Raw genomic sequence first — 19,056 nt, forward strand, 5'->3', positions numbered from 1 at the left:
AGAGCTTGCTGACCAGGACGAAACCCTTGCTTCTGCGCATGACGCGTGCCGCCTCTGCGCTCCTGGCATCGATTCCTGCTGGTAACTTTTGATCTCGGATGAAGTCGATAAAAGCCTCTCGTCAGTCCTTTTGCAGCACCATAACCTCTCGATCAGGTTATTGGGGACCCGCGTCGATGGTTACCTGCGAATAAGACTTGATGGATGGCTGCTTGAGCTCCTGGACGAAAACTCCCGGTGGGACCTGAGCACGTGTCGACCCCAGTTTGGACAAGGTGTCTGTGCCAACATTGTGCTCTCGTAGCACATGATGAACCTCCAAGCCAAAAAATTTGTTTTCTAGCTTGCGCACTTCCAGCACGTAGGCGTCCATCGTCTCCTTGTTGCAGTCCCACTCTTTGTTGACTTGCTGCACAACGAGAAGAGAATCGCCATACACAAGTAGCCGCTTGATCCCTAGTGATATTGCCAAATGAAGCCCGTGAAGCAAGGCTTCATACTTGGCTTCATTGTTGGATACCGCCCACAGGATCTGAAGGACATACTTCAATTGTTCACCTCGTGGAGAAATAAGCAGAACTCCAGTGCTGCCGCCATCGAGCTTGAGGGACCCATCAAAGTACATGGTCCAATGCTCTAGCTTATCGACCAGAGTTGGGACTTGATTCTCCCTCCATTCAGCCATGAAGTCGACGAGAGCTTGAGACTTATTTGCAGTGCCTGGCTTGAAGTCGATTGACAAAGCCTCCAGTTCCACTGCCCACTTTGATATACACCCCGTGGCATCTTGATTATGAAGAATATCCGCCAACGGGAAATCCGTAATCACAGTGATCTTGTACTCATCGAAATAATGGTGCAGCTTTCTTGATGCGATTAGAATTGCATATAAAAGCTTTTGAACGGCGGGGTATCGTACCTTGGATTCAGAGAGTACCTCGCTGACGAAGTAGACAGGCCTCTGCACTCCAAATGCATGGCCTTCCTCGCCTCGCTCGACTACAACAACACTGCTGACAACATGAGTTGTTGCCGCGATGTAAAGTAGTAGATCTTCCCCTGGCAATGGTGCTATAAGGATCGGAGGTGACTGAAGGTGATGTTTCAGATCCTGCAGAGCCCGCTCGGCCTCCTCCGTCCATTGGAACTTATCTTGGCATTTCAGGAGCTTGAAGAAGGGTAGTCCTCTCTCCCCGAGTCGGGAGATGAACCTGTTCAGGGCTGCCATACAACCTGTTAGCTTCTGCACATCGTTGATTGTGGCCGGAGCCTCCATATCAGTAATGGCCAAAATCTTTCCAGGGTTGGCTTCAATGCCCCGATTGCTAACGATGAAACCGAGCAATTTCCCTGAAGGTACTCCAAAAACGCACTTAGTAGGATTGAGTTTCCACCAAAATCTGCGCAGACTGCTAAATGTTTCCTCCAAATCTGCAATCAAGTCATCGGAATTCCTGGTCTTGATGACCACGTCATCCACGTAGGCCTTAACATTCTGGTGCAGCTGATCCGCGAAGCACATCTGGATCGCACGCTGATATGTTGCTCCTGCATTCTTCAACCCGAAGGACATGGTTTTGTTGGCATATGTCCCGTACGGGGTGATGAATGCTGTCTAGATTTGGTCCTCCTCCTTGAGCGCAATCTGATGGTATCCTGAATAACAATCAAGAAAACAAAGAATGACAAAACCAGCCGTCGAATCGACAACCTGGTCAATGTGTGGGAGCCCGAAGTGATCCTTTGGGTAGTGCTTGTTAAGATCAGTGTAGTCGACACACATTCTCCATTCATTGTTCTTTTTCTTTACAAGAACAGGATTAGCTACCCACTCTGGATGGATTACTTCTTTAATGAATCCAGCCGTGAGAAGTTTAGCTATCTCCCATTTGATGGCCTCACTCTTATCGTGAGCAAACCTTTGCAGGCGTTGGTTCTTAGGCACAGCCTTTGGGTGTACATTCAAAGCATGCTCGATCAACTCCCTGGGCACCCCTGGCATATCCGCTGGTTTCCACGCGAATATGTCTCGGTTAGCCCGAAGGAAGCTGACGAGCGCGAGTTCCTATTTGTCACCTAAGCCTGCGCCGATGACAGCGGTTTTAGATGAATCTCCCTTCTGGAGCTGGATCGTCTTGAGGGCCACGTCATCAGTTGACTGGATGCTCGACTTGCTGGCCTTCTTGGAGGGAATCTCCAGCCCGGACTGGGATAGCTGCTGCACGGCCGCGAGTACTTCTTCGGAAGCATCTGGCACACGAGTAGTCGAGGCGTACTGAATTGTCTCCTGATTGCAGTCATACGACTTCTTCAAGTCGCCTCGGAGAGTAAGAACTCCACTTAACCCTGGCATCTTGAGAAGTAGATAAACGTAATGTGGCATTGCCATAAACTTGGCAAGTGCCGGACGGCCCAAAATTGCATGGTAAGAAGATTCGAAGTTAGCTACTTCGAACTTGATAAACTCAGTGCGGTAGTTCTCCCTCGTGCCAAAGGTGACTGGGAGGACGATCGTACCAAGTGGATGTGCTGCATTACCTGGGATGATGCCGTAAAAAGGGGACTTGCTGGGAACCAGCATGTCCTTGAAATCCAGAACCATCTTCCTCAAAGTGCTGACGAACATGAGGTTGAGCCCGCTTCCGCCATCGATGAGGACCTTGGTGAGCTTGACTTCTGCCACCACAGGATCGAGGACCAAGGGGAACTTTCCGGGTTCCGAAAAGCTCGTCCATTGGTCGTCACGGGAGAACAAGATGGGAACCTCCGACCAACGGAGTGGTCGTGGTACCGCCGGCTCGACGGACATGATCTCCCGCAGAAGCAGCTTCTGGTCCCACCTGGAGCTAAAATCCTCATCTCCCCCGAAGATGACTTTGACAACCTTCGAAGCATCCTGGAACTTCGGGTTGCGCCCTTGGTCGTCGTGGTCGTCATCCTCGGGTTCTTTGTCCTCAGGCTTCTTGTTCTTCTTACCACCACCAGAGTTGCTGAACGTCCTCCGAAGGTGGTAGCAGTCAATGGCAGCGTGGTTGGCACCTGGGTGCCATGGGCACTTTTTCTGCAGGAGCTTCTCGAACTCCTCCTGCGTTGTCGACTTCTTGCCCCGCGAAGGATGATCCATAGCCGCGATGATATCATCTTCTCCTCCTGTTCAGACCAATCGTACATCATATCATGAAGGCCCGCAACGGTCTTCGGCCTGTTCCGCCCAAAATCTCTGTAGATGCCTGGGTCGGTGATGCCGTTGTAGAAGCAGTCGATGATGTCATCCTCCGAAATGTTCGCGATGGTGGCACGGACGTCGAAGAAGCGACGTGTGTAGGACCGCAGGAGCTCGTTACGTTCCTGTTTACACTGGGCAAGATCGTGATGAGTACCTGCACGAGCGATCGCTCCCTGGAAGTTGTCGATGAAGACCTTCTTGAGTCGCTCCCAGGAGCCGATGGAGTTGCTGCTGAGGCTCTCCAGCCAGGTGAGCGGCGCAGGGTCCAAAGCCATCGGAAAGTAGACGACTTTGGTGATGTTCGAGCCCCCTGCAACCTCAATGGCTGTGGAGTAACAACGGAGCCACTGTTGAGGGGCCTATTTGCCATCATACTTGGTGATGCCGATCGGCTTGAAGCCCTTAGGGTACTTATAGCTGCTGAATCGCACAGAGAAAGCAGGAAAACAATCACTGCAATCAGTCCCTTCAGTCTTGACTTCTTCACGTACCTTACGCCTGGAGGAGATCACAGTCCACGCATCGCAGCCTTCATTAATGTGCTGCCGCAAGTCTTCTGTAGGAGGCCGATGATTGGCCTGTTGTGGGTTACTCCCCGAAGGTGTCTATTGCCTCCCGCCAGGGGCCTGGCTCCCGCGAGTGTTGTTGTTCTTGTGGCTAGGCTGAAGTCGAGGGCGACCGCCAGCCGTTCGGCTGTGAGCCTGGCTCCGACTCTCACCCACGCGCTCCTCCCTGATGGTGGAAGCTGGATTTTGTTGATCCAACTGGATCTAGGCCCTCTACGCATAAAGGAGTGCTTGGCGCACGTCCGGATCATGGCTGCGCTCGAGGATGGCCGTAACCCTAGCAATGTTGGCCACCGGGGTCCTGAAACCCCGTTCGCTTACGGCGACAAACTTAGGGTTAAGCTCGCGATACATAGATCGCCTACGCTCCTTCGCCAGATTGCGCGGGCCCTGTTCCTGGCCCTCCGCACCTCGCGATCGGCGTCGTTCTCTTCGTCAGCGTTTGCAGTGGCCTCATCTTCAGAGACCGCTTCGAAGTTGGTGATGGGAAAACCACCATCATCTTCGCCTTCTTCCGCCATTAGCACCTGGCGGGAGGTGAGCTCATGAGAGCTCGCGTCGACTAGTTCAGTCGACCCCTCCGCCACGGTAGCCAACGGCCTGCTTTCCTGAAAGCGCAGGGCCTCGAGGTGAGCAACAAGCCGACCCTCAGCCTCGAGTAGATCGGAGAGCGCCATGCCCCTTCAATGCACAATGCGCCCCCCCCCCCCCCCCCGGCATGGGGGTGATCATCAGATCACTGGCGCCAAAACAACCCGAAGCCCCCCGACACGCGGTGGCTTCAGGCCTTCCGACCTGGAGCAGAAAGTCCAGGTCCTTCTCTAGCATGGAGAACGACCCAGAGACGCTGGCCTCCTTGAGATCAGTGGCCAGATTGCGTGAATCGAATCCTGGAGATCGGTTACGCAGACCTTTAGATTGGAACGAGTCCAACCCAAGGGAAGTTGCCACAACACTGGATGAAGTCGAGCCTGGAGCAGACTCCACCCCGATCTTTGTCGCAGAAACGCAGGTCGACAAGTCGTCGAGATCGTCGACGAACTTGTCGAGGTCGCTATGGAGATCCGCAGCGGAAGTCTTTGGCTTCATGTAGACGAGGAACCGCCGAAAATCGCCCACACCATCTGCGATGCAGACCCACGAGCCAAAAACGAATGTCGTGCCCTGAGAGGGAACTGACCTGGTGAATTTGAAAGACGCCATCGAGCTCGCCGATAGATCTTCGACGCATCCCCCTACCTGGCGCGCCAGTTGTCGGTGTTTAACCGGCTGCCCACCGAGGGATATACCCAAGGTGGTAGGTTTTGGGTGAAGGGACGCCGAGATCAGGAACTCGAAGGTACAAGGAACACAAAGCTTAGACAGGTTCGGGCCGCCAGGTGCATAATACCCTACGTCCTGTAGTGGTTTGTGTTGCCTTAGGTGTAGAATGATCTAGAGATCGTGTTTTGAGAGGGGTCCCTGTCCTCCCTTATATATCCAAGAGGCCAGGGTTACAAAGATACTAACCAACACCAGCTAAGGAATCATACCAGGAACTATCTCGAGTAGATTCCCTCTGTATCGGTTAGCTCTATCTCCTACTTAAATGGGATAAATAAGAGATAAACGAGATAAATAAGAGATAAGATGGACTTAATCTCTTAAACTACGCTATGTACGCAGTCCCATAGCCCCGGGTCTGACAGATGCTGTCCAAGTGCGTCCTGCTGCCCACCCGCAGCTGCCTCATGCACGCGCTGGTGCAGTGCGGCATCAACAAGGCCTGATCTATGCATGCTAGCCTGCAGGGCATTTAATTTGTTGGGTTGTCTCGCTCACTCCATGGGACAACACAACCAAATGCCTCGTCTCTTTATCTACCAGTATAGATAAATAATCTATATGATTGATTGCTACACTACTTCCCCAAGTCATGGATTAGTGACAATTTGAGGAGCAACAATAGATAATGGCATTCTCATGGACCAAGAAATTTCTGCAACAGTTTAGAACTCCATCTGTGGTTGCATTGGAAAAAGTTTAAAGAATTAGAAAACGCACCTACACAAACAGGCGCAGCAGACAACAGGGTTCATTCATCTGAGAAATTTCGATATTTGACACTAAATTCGCACGCCTCACGTCTTTTAACCCTCAATTCGCAAGCCTTTTGAAATATAACCCTCCACCTGCAAATTCTTTCGGTTTGGGGGATTTCTTCTCCTTTCCTCAATTTCTCTCCTTTTCTTTTCGATTTCATTTGAAGAATCAAGTTAATGGACCAATTTACCCCCTGATCTTCTCCTGCTACCTCTCTCACTCGTCTCTTCTTCTCTATAGTGCCGAACACCAGCAATAGTGCTACGGATTCCATCATCTGAGCCAAGAAGAGTGTGTTTGGCAGATTGTCCACTAGGGGAAAATTGCTATTGCAAAAGCGCAAACGTGACATGTCACTTGGTCTTCGGATAAGTATTTGGAGCACAATATATTTAGTTTAGGTGCGTATATATGTATTAGGTTTATGGCAGATCATCATAACTAATGCTTGGAGAGAAACATACTTGGCAGAAATATCTTATTCAGGACCCACAATCGGCAGAAATAATGATGAGCTCGGAGCTGCAGAGCCTGTCTGCTGCTGAAGCATCGTTAACGATTTCAAGCAGCGTTCCATCAAAGGTGGCTTTTAAGAGCAGCAGGTTGAAGAACATGCAGCTCCCTGATCTACTGATCAGATGCTATGTGTCCTCCCTCTAGATGCGTCCATTTATCGAAAGGAGAGAAGAAGCTAAGATCCAAGTGGGGAAATCAAAACAAGAACAGAAGTAGCAGGTATCAATTCGAGCTGAGAGGAGTAGTTGGCAGCTGTAGATTAATTCCAGGCCATGATGACATAATAGGAGGACTACTAGTAGCGTCGGGTTTGGCCATGAGATAGACTTGACAAGAGCTTTGCTAACTCACTGGCCGATGGAGGCCTCAACCACTCGGCTCGCAGCCTAACCTACTTCATTCATCACATGGCAGTGGCAATGGCATGCCATGATATGGCCGTCGTAGAGAACAGTCCACGCGTCCTAAGCATCTGCCGCTTACACCATGCATGCATGGACCAGAAAGGGGCCGGGCTGACGTCCAGATTAATGATCGATGATGTAATGATGACCAAATTAAACTGTGACTGCAATGCCAAACTCTAATGATTTTCGAGGAGAGTACAACATGAGCCATCCTCCCATCCACCCAATTACATACTCCATTGCATGCCTTGGAGTGGAGAGCACAGCGTGCCTGCTCAGGTAGAGCTATAAATAGAGCAGCCTCGGGAGATGACATGGAGAGAAGAAGACAATCGGTAGCTACCTGATCGTGTTCTAGAGAAACAAGAGAAGCTAGAGTGCTCCACGGATCGACGACGATGGCATCTGGCAAGAATATCACGGCGGCGCCGGCCATGCTCGTCCTCGCTCTGCTCGCGTGTCCTGGCGGCGGTGCTGGCGGAGCCTCCCGTGCTCGTGGCTACTGCCACCACTCCCCTCTTGGCACCAGCTGCCACCGGCGGCAGGCAGGAGCAGGCCCTGGTGGGGGCGGCGGGTCCATCATCATCGTCGTTTGGCCTGGCCGCACGAGCAGCAGCACCAGCTGATCCACTGCTCACTGTTGGCGAGGAGCTCTTCTCCATGGGTGACATCTTCCCCGACCTCCCCAAGAACATCCGCGACCTGCTGCCCAAGGACCTCGGGGCCAAGGCGGTGGACTGCGTCAAGAGGATGGTGTCCATGTGCATCCTGCTGCCCACCCACAGCTGCCTCATGCACGCGCTGGCGCAGTGCGGCATCAACAAAGCCTGATCTATGCATGCTAGCCTGCAGGGCATTTAATTTGTTGGGTTGTCTCGCTCACTCCATGGGACAACGCAACCAAATGCCTCGTCTCTTTATCTACCAGTATAGATAAATAATCTATATGATTGATTGCTACACTACTTCCCCAAGTCATGGATTAGTGACAATTTGAGGAGCAACAATAGATAATGGCATTCTCATGGACCAAGAAATTTCTGCAACATTTTAGAACTCCATCTGTGGTTGCATTGGAAAAAGTTTAAAGAATCAGAAAACGCACCTACACAAACAGGCGCAGCAGACAACAGGGTTCATTCATCTGAGAAATTTCGATATTTGACACTAAATTCGCACGCCTCACGTCTTTTAACCCTCAATTCGCAAGCCTTTTGAAATATAACCCTCCACCTGCAAATTCTTTCGGTTTGGGGGATTTCTTCTCCTTTCCTCAATTTCTCTCCTTTTCTTTTCGATTTCATTTGAAGAATCAAGTTAATGGACCAATTTACCCCCTGATCTTCTCCTGCTACCTCTCTCACTCGTCTCTTCTTCTCTATAGTGCCGAACACCAGCAATAGTGCTACGGATTCCATCATCTGAGCCAAGAAGAGTGTGTTTGGCAGATTGTCCACTAGGGGAAATTGCTATTGCAAAAGCGCAAACGTGACATGTCACTTGGTCTTCGGATAAGTATTTGGAGCACAATATATTTAGTTTAGGTGCGTATATATGTATTAGGTTTATGGCAGATCATCATAACTAATGCTTGGAGAGAAACATACTTGGCAGAAATATCTTATTCAGGACCCACAATCGGCAGAAATAATGATGAGCTCGGAGCTGCAGAGCCTGTCTGCTGCTGAAGCATCGTTAACGATTTCAAGCAGCGTTCCATCAAAGGTGGCTTTTAAGAGCAGCAGGTTGAAGAACATGCAGCTCCCTGATCTACTGATCAGATGCTATGTGTCCTCCCTCTAGATGCGTCCATTTATCGAAAGGAGAGAAGAAGCTAAGATCCAAGTGGGGAAATCAAAACAAGAACAGAAGTAGCAGGTATCAATTCGAGCTGAGAGGAGTAGTTGGCAGCTGTAGATTAATTCCAGGCCATGATGACATAATAGGAGGACTACTAGTAGCGTCGGGTTTGGCCATGAGATAGACTTGACAAGAGCTTTGCTAACTCACTGGCCGATGGAGGCCTCAACCACTCGGCTCGTAGCCTAACCTACTTCATTCATCACATGGCAGTGGCAATGGCATGCCATGATATGGCCGTCGTAGAGAACAGTCCACGCGTCCTAAGCATCTGCCGCTTACGCCATGCATGCATGGACCAGAGAGGGGCCGGGCTGACGTCCAGATTAATGATAGATGATGTAATGATGACCAAATTAAACTGTGACTGCAATGCCAAACTCTAATGATTTTTGAGGAGAGTACAACATGAGCCATCCTCCCATCCACCCAATTACATACTCCATTGCATGCCTTGGAGTGGAGAGCACAACGTGCCTGCTCAGATAGAGCTATAAATAGAGCAGCCTCGGGAGATGACATGGAGAGAAGAAGACAATCGGTAGCTACCTGATCGTGTTCTAGAGAAACAAGAGAAGCTAGAGTGCTCCACGGATCGACGACGATGGCATCTGGCAAGAATATCACGGCGGCGGCGGCCATGCTCGTCCTCGCTCTGCTCGCGTGTCCTGGCGGCGGTGCTGGCGGAGCCTCCCGTGCTCGTGGCTACTGCCACCACTCCCCTCTTGGCACCAGCTGCCACCGGCGGCAGGCAGGAGCAGGCCCTGGTGGGGGCGGCGGGTCCATCGTCATCGTCGTCTGGCCTGGCCGCACGAGCAGCAGCACCAGCTGATCCACTGCTCACTATTGGCGAGCAGCTCTTCTCCATGGGTGACATCTTCCCCGACCTCCCCAAGAACATCCGCGACCTGCTGCCCAAGGACCTCGGGGCCAAGGCGGTGGACTGCGTCAAGAGGATGGTGTCCATGTGCATCCTGCTGCCCACCCACAGCTGCCTCATGCACGCGCTGGCGCAGTGCGGCATCAACAAAGCCTGATCTATGCATGCTAGCCTGCAGGGCATTTAATTTGTTGGGTTGTCTCGCTCACTCCATGGGACAACGCAACCAAATGCCTCGTCTCTTTATCTACCAGTATAGATAAATAATCTATATGATTGATTGCTACACTACTTCCCCAAGTCATGGATTAGTGACAATTTGAGGAGCAACAATAGATAATGGCATTCTCATGGACCAAGAAATTTCTGCAACATTTTAGAACTCCATCTGTGGTTGCATTGGAAAAAGTTTAAAGAATCAGAAAACGCACCTACACAAACAGGCGCAGCAGACAACAGGGTTCATTCATCTGAGAAATTTCGATATTTGACACTAAATTCGCACGCCTCACGTCTTTTAACCCTCAATTCGCAAGCCTTTTGAAATATAACCCTCCACCTGCAAATTCTTTCGGTTTGGGGGATTTCTTCTCCTTTCCTCAATTTCTCTCCTTTTCTTTTTGATTTCATTTGAAGAATCAAGTTAATGGACCAATTTACCCCCTGATCTTCTCCTGCTACCTCTCTCACTCGTCTCTTCTTCTCTATAGTGCCGAACACCAGCAATAGTGCTACGGATTCCATCATCTGAGCCAAGAAGAGTGTGTTTGGCAGATTGTCCACTAGGGGAAAATTGCTATTGCAAAAGCGCAAACGTGACATGTCACTTGGTCTTCGGATAAGTATTTGGAGCACAATATATTTAGTTTAGGTGCGTATATATGTATTAGGTTTATGGCAGATCATCATAACTAATGCTTGGAGAGAAACATACTCGGCAGAAATATCTTATTCAAGACCCACAATCGGCAGAAATAATGATGAGCTCGGAGCTGCAGAGCCTGTCTGCTGCTGAAGCATCGTTAACGATTTCAAGCAGCGTTCCATCAAAGGTGGCTTTTAAGAGCAGCAGGTTGAAGAACATGCAGCTCCTTGATCTACTGATCAGATGCTATGCGTCCTCCCTCTGGATGCGTTCATTTATCAAAAGGAGAGAAGAAGCTAAGATCCAAGTGGGGAAATCAAGACAAGAACAAAAGTAGCAGGTATCAATTCGAGCTGAGAGGAGTAGTTGGCAGCTGTAGATTAATTCCAGGCCATGATGATACAACAGGAGGACTACTAGTAGCGTCGGGTTTGGCCATGAGATAGACTTGACAAGAGCTTTGCTAACTCACTAGCCGATGGAGGCCTCGAACACTCGGCTCGCCGCCTAACCTGCTTCATTCATCACATGGCGGTGGCAATGGCATGCCATGATATGGCCGTCGTAGAGAACAGTCCACACGTCCTAAGCATCTGCCGCTTACGCCATGCATTCATGGACCAGAGAGGGGCCGGGCTGACGTCCAGATTAATGATCGATGATGTAATGATGACAAAATTAAACTATGACCGGAATGCCAAACTCTAATGATTTTCAAGGAGAGTACAACATGAGCAATCCTTCCATCCACCCAATTACATACTCCATTGCATGCCTTGTAGTGGAGAGCACAGCGTGCCAGCTCAGGTAGAGCTATAAATAGAGCAGCCTCAGGAGATGACATGGAGAGAAGAAGACAATTGGTAGCTACCTGATCGTGTTCTAGAGAAACAAGAGAAGCTAGAGTGCTCCACGGATCGACGACGATGGCATCCGGCAAGAATCTCACGGCGGCGGCGGCCATGCTTGTCCTCGCTCTGCTCGTATGTCCTGGCAGCGGGCAGGAGCATGCGGCGGCGGCGCTGGCGGAGCCTCCCGTGCTCGTGGCTGCTGCCACCAGTCCCCTCATGGCACCAGCTGCCACCGGCGGCGGGCAGGAGCAGGCCCTGGTGGGGGCGGCGGGTCCATCGTCGTCGTCGTCGTCTGCCCTGGCCGCACCAGCAGCAGCACCAGCTAATCCACTGCTCGCTGTTGGCGAGCAGCTCTTCTCCATGGGTGCCATCTTCCCCGACCTCCCCAAGAACATCCGCGACCTGCTACCCAAGGACCTCGGGGCCAAGGCGGTGGACTGCGTCAAGAGGATGGTGTCCAAGTGCGTCCAGCTGCCCACCCGCAGCTGCCTGATGCACGCGCTGGTGCAGTGCGGCGTCAACAAGGCCTGATCTATGCATGCTAGCGTGTAGGGCATTTAATTTGTTGGGTTGTCTCGCTCGCTCCATGGGACAACGCAACCAAATGCCTCGTCTCTTTATCTACCAGTATAGATAAATAATCTATATGATTGATTGCTACACTACTTCCCCAAGTCATGGATTAGTGACAATTTGAGGAGCAACAATAGATAATGGCATTCTCGTGGACCAAGAAATTTCTGCAACATTTTTGAACTCCATCTGTGGTTGCATTGCAAAAAGTTTAAAGAATCAGAAAACGCACCTACACAAACAGGCGCAGCAGACAACAGGGTTCATTCATCTGAGAAATTTCAATATTTGACACTAAATTCGCACGCCTCACGGCTTTTAACCCTCAATTCGCAAGCCTTTTGAAATATAACCCTCCACCTGCAAATTCTTTCGATTTGGGGGATTTCTTCTCCTTTCCTCAATTTCTCTCCTTTTCTTTTCGATTTCATTTCACGGATCAAGTTAATGGACCAATTTACCCCCCTGATCTTCTCCTGCTACCTCTCTCACTCGTCTCTTCTTCTCTATAGTGCCGAACACCAGCAATAGTGCTACGGATTCCATCATCTGAGCCAAGAAAAGTGTGTTTGGCAGATTGTCCACTAGGGGAAAATTGCTATTGTGTCACACTCTAAAATATTTAATTTTAGGATGTGACTATCTTTTACAATATGTTCATCTATCAATAGGATTTTCCGAGAATTTTAAAGATTTTTCTGGCAATTATTTTATTTATCTGAGAGTTAGATCTATTTTTACTTGGAAAGCTCTAAAATTCTTTTTCATGAGTCCCAAATATTTTATTTGGAAACCTCGAGACCCAAATTACCTCCCGAGTTTCCTCGGAAATTTTGGGATTCTTCCAGATATATTTTTCTTGGATTGAAATATTTATCTGGACTTTTCTAGATTTATTTTAAACTTAAAAATATGTTCTGGAAAATATTTCTATTTTGATTCTCATCGTAGTTGGACCGTGCCGTATCTTGTTGCACATACTTTTAATCTTGTCTCTCGGAATCTTTAAGAGGTTCCATCAAGCTCCCGATCATCTAACCATTCTCCTCGATCACGTCATGCTTGAAAACGACGCCGCGTGGCTCGTCTTCAGTGTTTTTCCGATGATGTTCAATCACCATCAGATCCAGCGACTCGGCTTGATTTCTCTCTTTTATAATTCACGTTCTCGAACAGCGCGTTCACGTTCAACTAGCACAGTCAGCTCGTTTTCGTGTTCAGCCCTCACCCGATCCGGTTTCGGCCCATAACCGAATCCCTCGGCCTCGCATCGGTCCCCTACTCGCTAAATCCTCGACCCCGCACCCACTCCATCCAGGCTCGATCGAGTCCAAATGCTGTACGACGGTCCCTTTTTCCTAGGCATATCTATCACGCAAGCCAGGACGTTTCACTCTATAAAAATCCACGAGTCGAGCCTCCGTTCCAATCTGCTTCTTCTGCGCGCCGCCTTCCCCCTGTACCCTAGCCCCAGCGCCCATATAAAACCTACCTGAGATCCCGTGCATCGCGTTTCTACTGCCCATGTAGCCGGCCCTAACCTCTACATGGTTCCCTGCAAGCCGTCGCCTTCCCCCACGTCTGCACCCCCTACCGCGCGTGAAGAACGGCCCTGCGCCTCCGCCCCTGTGCGCCACCGTCGCCCAGCCCCCCTGCGTTCCCTCCTGCTGCCGCCGCCCCAGGCCTCCCTGCCGAGCGCCCAGGAAACCAGGAGCAGAGCACCGCCACCATGAACACGGGAACCGCACAAAACAGAAGCCGTCGCCTGTGCGTCTCATCCTCCACGCCTTGACCCCGCGCCTGAGCCCCTGTACCCGCACGCCACCAGGCCTGCAGCACCCTCCTCCTGCGCCTCGCCTCTTCCTGCGTCGCCCCTGTGCCCCAGAACCAGAGCCACCACAACAGAGGCGCCAGCTGCCTAGAACACAACACAGAAGCAGAACAGCCATGGTGATTTTCCTTCGCAAAATTCAATCACCACGATGCGTCTCCGCAGTAAGTTAGGTATGGAATGGAATTCTCTTGTCGTCCTCTTTCATTTGCCCCGCTTCCCGCGATCTCCCGTGCCCAAAATCGACGAGAATTTGAGCTACAGTGCCCGCCGCTGCCGTTGGAGCTCAGCTGTGAAGGTTTTGCGATTAGGTACCTAGAAGATTCTGTAATTATCGTGTAAATTTTTGTGTCTAGAGAAAATTGCAGAAAACCCCCTAGATCTTTTCCATCTTTTCAATCCAGCCCCATTATGGAATTTTTCAGATCTAACCCTAATTTTTTCCTGTTTTGCAAGCACTATTTTCTGTGTCTTGTATTTCTTTTCAGCTAACCCTTGAAGTCTATAGTTAATTGTGTATAGGTCCTTGCAGCCTTGTTTTTTCCGCGTTTTAGATCCGTTTTGATCGGTTCTTTTTGCGTTAGTCTTCTAAAACCCTAAGCTATCGTTTAGTAGCATTGTTGTGCCGTAATTCCTATTTTTTAAAATTAAATATAGATTTAATTTGAATAATATCCTCTCATCTAGTTTTCCGAAATAAAATTCAATTAAGTCTTTTCTCCAATTTTCATAATTAATGTTAATTTGATTAATATCAACTTAAATATGTTTGTAATTTAATTTGTTTAGTTCAACTCGAATCATATAAAGTTATGCGTTTAGATGTTCTCACAAGTTTTTCTTTTCTAATTAATTATTTAATTAGTGTAATTTGTACATAGAGAATTGTATATAAAATTTGACTAAATTCTATTTCGTCTTTATAAATGTAAATATAATATGAGTTCATTATAATTAGGGATATTCTCTTTTGAATATCTTTTACATTAGTTTTCTGGATTAAAATAAATGAAAGCTTATAGTTCTTTTATTTCTTTCATAATATAAGTCTTCCGATAGCTGCTTCTTTTCAACCCTAGCTCCGTTTTCCGCTTTTTTTGTGCTCTCGTGACCGTAGCAACGAGCCTTATCCTTTAGTTCGCTCTTTTAAAGCTTTCCTTTTGTTTGTTGTATCTGTCCTTAGTTGTTCTTATTTGTTTGCTTGCTTGTATGCTTCGGTCGAATGCTTGTGTGACGTTAGAAGAAGCGCGATCCGAGAGCTTTGAAGATCTAGAGTTTGAAGAACAAGAGTTAAAGACTCTGAGCAGCTATTCTCTAAAAGAAAGGCAAGTGTTTTCTTGATCATTCTTTTATCCTAATAATCAATAAATATAACTTTTTCTTTATATGCATGCATGTGTCCTAATATTGATGGATCCTAATTAAGGATATGTCTAGTCTTTATGATCATTCCTTGTCAACCTGGGTTTTACCTTTATGTTGGGTAGCTATTGCTTAGTTGCTATAACTGGTTCTGGTTTGGGAATAATATATAACCATAATGACAACAATGATGATGTTATACCTATTTTATCCATGTTCATGCTCTTTGTGTTGTTAATCACAACAATTGGTTTTAGCTTCTTTTATCTTTGAGCTGTGTGACTTTTTGTGTTGTTTTCATCACCCATCCTTAAGCTTGACGGGCAACAGTTTCATGAGATCTGACGGATGTTTATGCCAGTGCTGCAGATTCTAGGAATTTGGCTTGGTGGCAGCAAGTGTGGTGGAAATAATTTGATTACTGTTGGCAATGATGTCGGAGGGGGAGCGAGTACGGCAGCCAGCCCCAATTGGATGAGCTGGCTGTGCTGCTGTGGCTTCGTCGCCGGACTGACGAGCTGGAAAAGCAGCAGCGCTGCGGTGACGGCCATGGAAAGAGGAAACCTCGACCTCCATTTCCCCTTTCCTATCGGATTTGTGCTGGCGACAATTGCGAGTGTAAACTTATTTGCCAGCCGTAGCGTCTGTCTTTTATATATGTTGCAGCGGGCATCAGGAAGTCGTGTGAGAATGGTAAAGTATTCTCGTGCCAGTACTTTCTTCGTAAAAAAATACAACTTGTTTCTTGAGCGGTTAAATAATTTTAAATTTGATCAAATTTATATGAAATATTATTAATATTTATATTATAAATAAGTATTATTAGATTACTCATATAATGTATTTTTATATTAAATCTATTTGGCGATATAAACGTTACTAATATTTTGTAAGAGGGATTTGTAAGAGGGAGGAGTATTTTCTGAGACGGAGGGAGTATGTCGCTAGCATCTGGAACAGACACAGAACCACCCCTTCCCCCGCGTCGCTCTCCTCGGGGCGACCGAGTGCGCCGCCGCCAGTGCACGAAATCATCGCCCGTGGGCCGCCGCCGCCACCGGCGGCCGGCCGGTGGTGGAGGCGGCCAGCGGCGGGGTCGAAGCCGGCCCTCCCGCGCGCCCTCCTCTCCTTCTCCCTTCTCCGCACGCATCTTCCCCCACCCCGGTCGCTCTCTGCCCTCCCCGGCTCCCCTTGGTCGTCTACCTCGCTGGCGTGGGCTGCTCGAGCCTGCTCGTCGCCGGATCCGCTCCTCTCGGGCCTGGATCTACGCTGTCCAGGGCCGGGGCAAGCGTTTTCTTGCTGCTGCTTGCAGTTGCCCGCCATCGGCGTTGCCGGCCGCCGTGCCTTGCTGCCGGTCGCTGATGTCCCCTCCCGTCGCTTTGTCTGGCCTGGATCTACGCTCCGTGGGCTCGGGATGGCTGCTTCGGTGGACTGGTGGTGCTTGTCGCCGCCGGTGGGAACGTCGCGTCCCTCCCGTTGCCTCAGGCTGCCCGGTGTGGTCTCCCCGGTGTTGGGTCCTCCACCTCGCTTGGTGCTTGTGCCGCTTGTGCATCGGGTTGCCGTCGTGCTCCTGCGCCGTTGGCTCTGCCCCGCATCAAGAATGGCTTTATCGCCCGACTCTGCTCTGCAGTGGGGGTGCGCTGCTCGGGGGAGGGATCGCCAGTGCCCTGCGTGTATACATTCTTCATCGTCGCCCTTGTCTGCTCGCCTTCACGTCGTTTGGGTTGCCTGCTAGGTCGCCGCGGTGTTGAGGTCTGCGCCGGCATTTGCTGATGCTGACAACGACTACGTCCACGTAGTTCACCTTGCTGGAGGCGTTGTTACGGCCACTAGATTTTTTTTAGCAGAGTGAAAACTCGGCCCGCCTTGTCGGTGGCGTTCTTGGCATCACTACCTTCCGGAAGGCTTCGTCTTGCTTTGCCCCCCGCAACCTATCTCGGATGGCCTCTAGTCGTTCGGTCGGTCGTTTTATTATTTTTGACGAGTAGGCTTGGTATATCTCTTATTCTCGCAAGGCATCCGCTGTTCCAAGTTGTTCTAGTGGGTGGTTGTGCGTTGGGATTTCTTTCTTTGTTGTATTTCTGCTTTGGCTGCCACCGTCTGTGTGGTTGGTTGTAATTTGCGCGCAGTTGTGTCACTATAACTTTTTTTAATGAAATACGTGCTCCGGCGCGAAGTACGTCGTTAGCATACGGCTTAAGCATATCACATTTTCCCGTCAAATTCTTCTAAAGATTATTGTGGTAGTTCCGAGATGTCGGAAGCACCTTTGCATATTTTCGTCATATGCTATTTTGCAAGCATCTTCTGCAGCATGTGCAACACATGGGCACTCCGAGCGATGATACACCACACATTCACAATACAAGGCTGTAAATCCCATAGCGATGATGTCAGGGATGACCTCATAGGAGTATGTCTGCATCAGCGGGTACTCCAGCGCCAGATGGTGTCACAGCCTCACATGTGGTTCCTTTAGGTGCTGTTTGGATCCATATAGCAAAAGAGCAAAACGGTAAAATTTTTGCCATTTGCCAAAAGTGGCAAAAGTTTTGCCATTAGGGGTGTTTGGATCCAAATGGCAAAATTTTTGCCCTTTTGCTCTTTTGCTGGTTGGATCCAAACAGCATCACTCCATCAGTGCGCGGTTCAGTTCCGATCAGTCCCCGTGACTCGCTCACGCCCCGAGGCCGCACCACCCACCCGCACGGGCGACCCCCAGCACCCTGCCGCGCCGCCGCCGCCGGGGCGGTGAAGGCGGCTAGGTTTCCGCGGGCCCCGACCCCCCACTGATTCCCTTCTCCGTCCCGCCCGGCGGCGCATCCCCCTCTACCCCAGCTCGTCCGCGGCCAGCGCCGTCCCCACTTCCCATTCCCAATCGAATCCGATCCGCCCACCCCCACCCCCACCCATCGCTCCTCACGCCACTCGCGCCGCACCGCCTCCCCCACCCCCTCTCTTCCAATCTCTCCCTGCGCCTCCACCGACTCGATCGCCGCCGACGAGCAAGGGGGAGAGCGGAAACACACCAGCCCGATCGACAGCCATGGCCCGCGGAGAGAACCAGGAGTCGCAAACCGGCAACCTCCCCGCGGCTTCCGCGGCGGCGTCGGCCGCGGGGCCGAAGCCGCCGGCGGCGGGGGCCGGGAAGGGCGCGAAGGGCCAGTCGGTGGTGCGGCGGCTGCAGTCGGAGCTGATGGCGTGGAGGGCACATCCACACCGCGCAGCCTGCCTCCAGTTCCATTGCCTTGTTTAGTTGCGCTTCGTCTTCCTCCCCCCTCACCTCGCAGATCGGGGCGCAGCGCGAGCGGACCACCTAGGGGGGAAGGAGGGAGGGAGGCCACGAACCAGGCAAGCAAGATGCAGTACAAGAACCTGGGCCGGTCGGGGCTGCGCGTCAGCCAGCTCTCGTACGGGGCCTGGGTCACCTTCGGCAACCAGCTGGACGTCAAGGAGGCCAAGGCGCTGCTGCAGGCGTGCCGCGACGCTGGCGTCAACTTCTTCGACAACGCCGAGGTCTACGCCAACGGCCGCGCCGAGGAGATCATGGGCCAGGCCATCCGCGACCTCGGCTGGCGCCGCTCGGACGTCGTCATCTCCACCAAGCTCTTCTGGGGCGGGCAGGGGCCCAACGACAAGGGCCCCTCACGGAAGCACATCGTCGAGGGCCTCAAGGGCTCGCTCAAGCGCCTCGACATGGTTGATGTGAGAACCGCCCAATTTAATATCATTTTAAGCGAAACCGTCGGTCGTTATCGTGAAGATGAGAGTTAACACGCACTCGCACCAATGGCGCGTTACGGGTTAACCCACATCTAAACTACTAAGGACCAACTTGACCTTTCGCCGAAAATAACATTAAACCCGGTAGTCCCGGTATGTGCTCCAACATATGCCCAAGATCATGCACATGCACATACCGTCACAAGCTCTTACATCACCAATGATCCAAAAAGAGCAAATTTTAATACAAGTTAAGCAACTAACCATTACAACATTAATTTAAGGAAAGGTTCCGAATCTGAAATTTAAGGTTC

The 19,056-nt window shown here is 50.4% G+C and overlaps 2 protein-coding genes across 2 annotated transcripts; one reads left to right on the forward strand and one right to left on the reverse strand.

Moving 5' to 3' along the window:
• Positions 1 to 13,600: 13,600 nt before the first annotated feature.
• Positions 13,601 to 16,342, reverse strand: LOC112880818 (circumsporozoite protein-like). The gene is made up of 2 exons (XM_025945568.1): positions 15,989 to 16,342; positions 13,601 to 13,744 (listed from the first exon to the last, which is right to left on the reverse strand). The coding sequence occupies exons 1-2, from the start codon at positions 16,340 to 16,342 to the stop codon at positions 13,601 to 13,603; spliced, it is 498 nt and encodes a 165-aa protein (XP_025801353.1).
• Positions 16,343 to 18,379: 2,037 nt separating this feature from the next.
• Positions 18,380 to 18,793, forward strand: LOC112880819 (probable voltage-gated potassium channel subunit beta). Its single transcript, XM_025945569.1, has one exon. The coding sequence runs from the start codon at positions 18,380 to 18,382 to the stop codon at positions 18,791 to 18,793; it is 414 nt and encodes a 137-aa protein (XP_025801354.1).
• Positions 18,794 to 19,056: the final 263 nt, after the last annotated feature.

The sequence above is a fragment of the Panicum hallii genome, chromosome 2 (assembly GCF_002211085.1).
Source record: "Panicum hallii strain FIL2 chromosome 2, PHallii_v3.1, whole genome shotgun sequence".
Taxonomy (NCBI): domain Eukaryota; kingdom Viridiplantae; phylum Streptophyta; class Magnoliopsida; order Poales; family Poaceae; genus Panicum; species Panicum hallii.

What these genes read in the sequence shown, in the direction of transcription:
- LOC112880818 (XM_025945568.1), bottom strand. Translation starts at nt 16,342, where the DNA reads ATGGCGGGCAACTGCAAGCAGCAGCAAGAAAACGCTTGCCCCGGCCCT. An exon ending in GCGACGCGGGGGAAGGGGTG is followed by an intron (nt 13,745 to 15,988) that starts GTTCTGTGTCTG and finishes GTTGTGTTCTAG; the next exon opens with GCAGCTGGCGCCTCTGTTGT.
- LOC112880819 (XM_025945569.1), top strand. Translation starts at nt 18,380, where the DNA reads ATGCAGTACAAGAACCTGGGCCGGTCGGGGCTGCGCGTCAGCCAGCTC.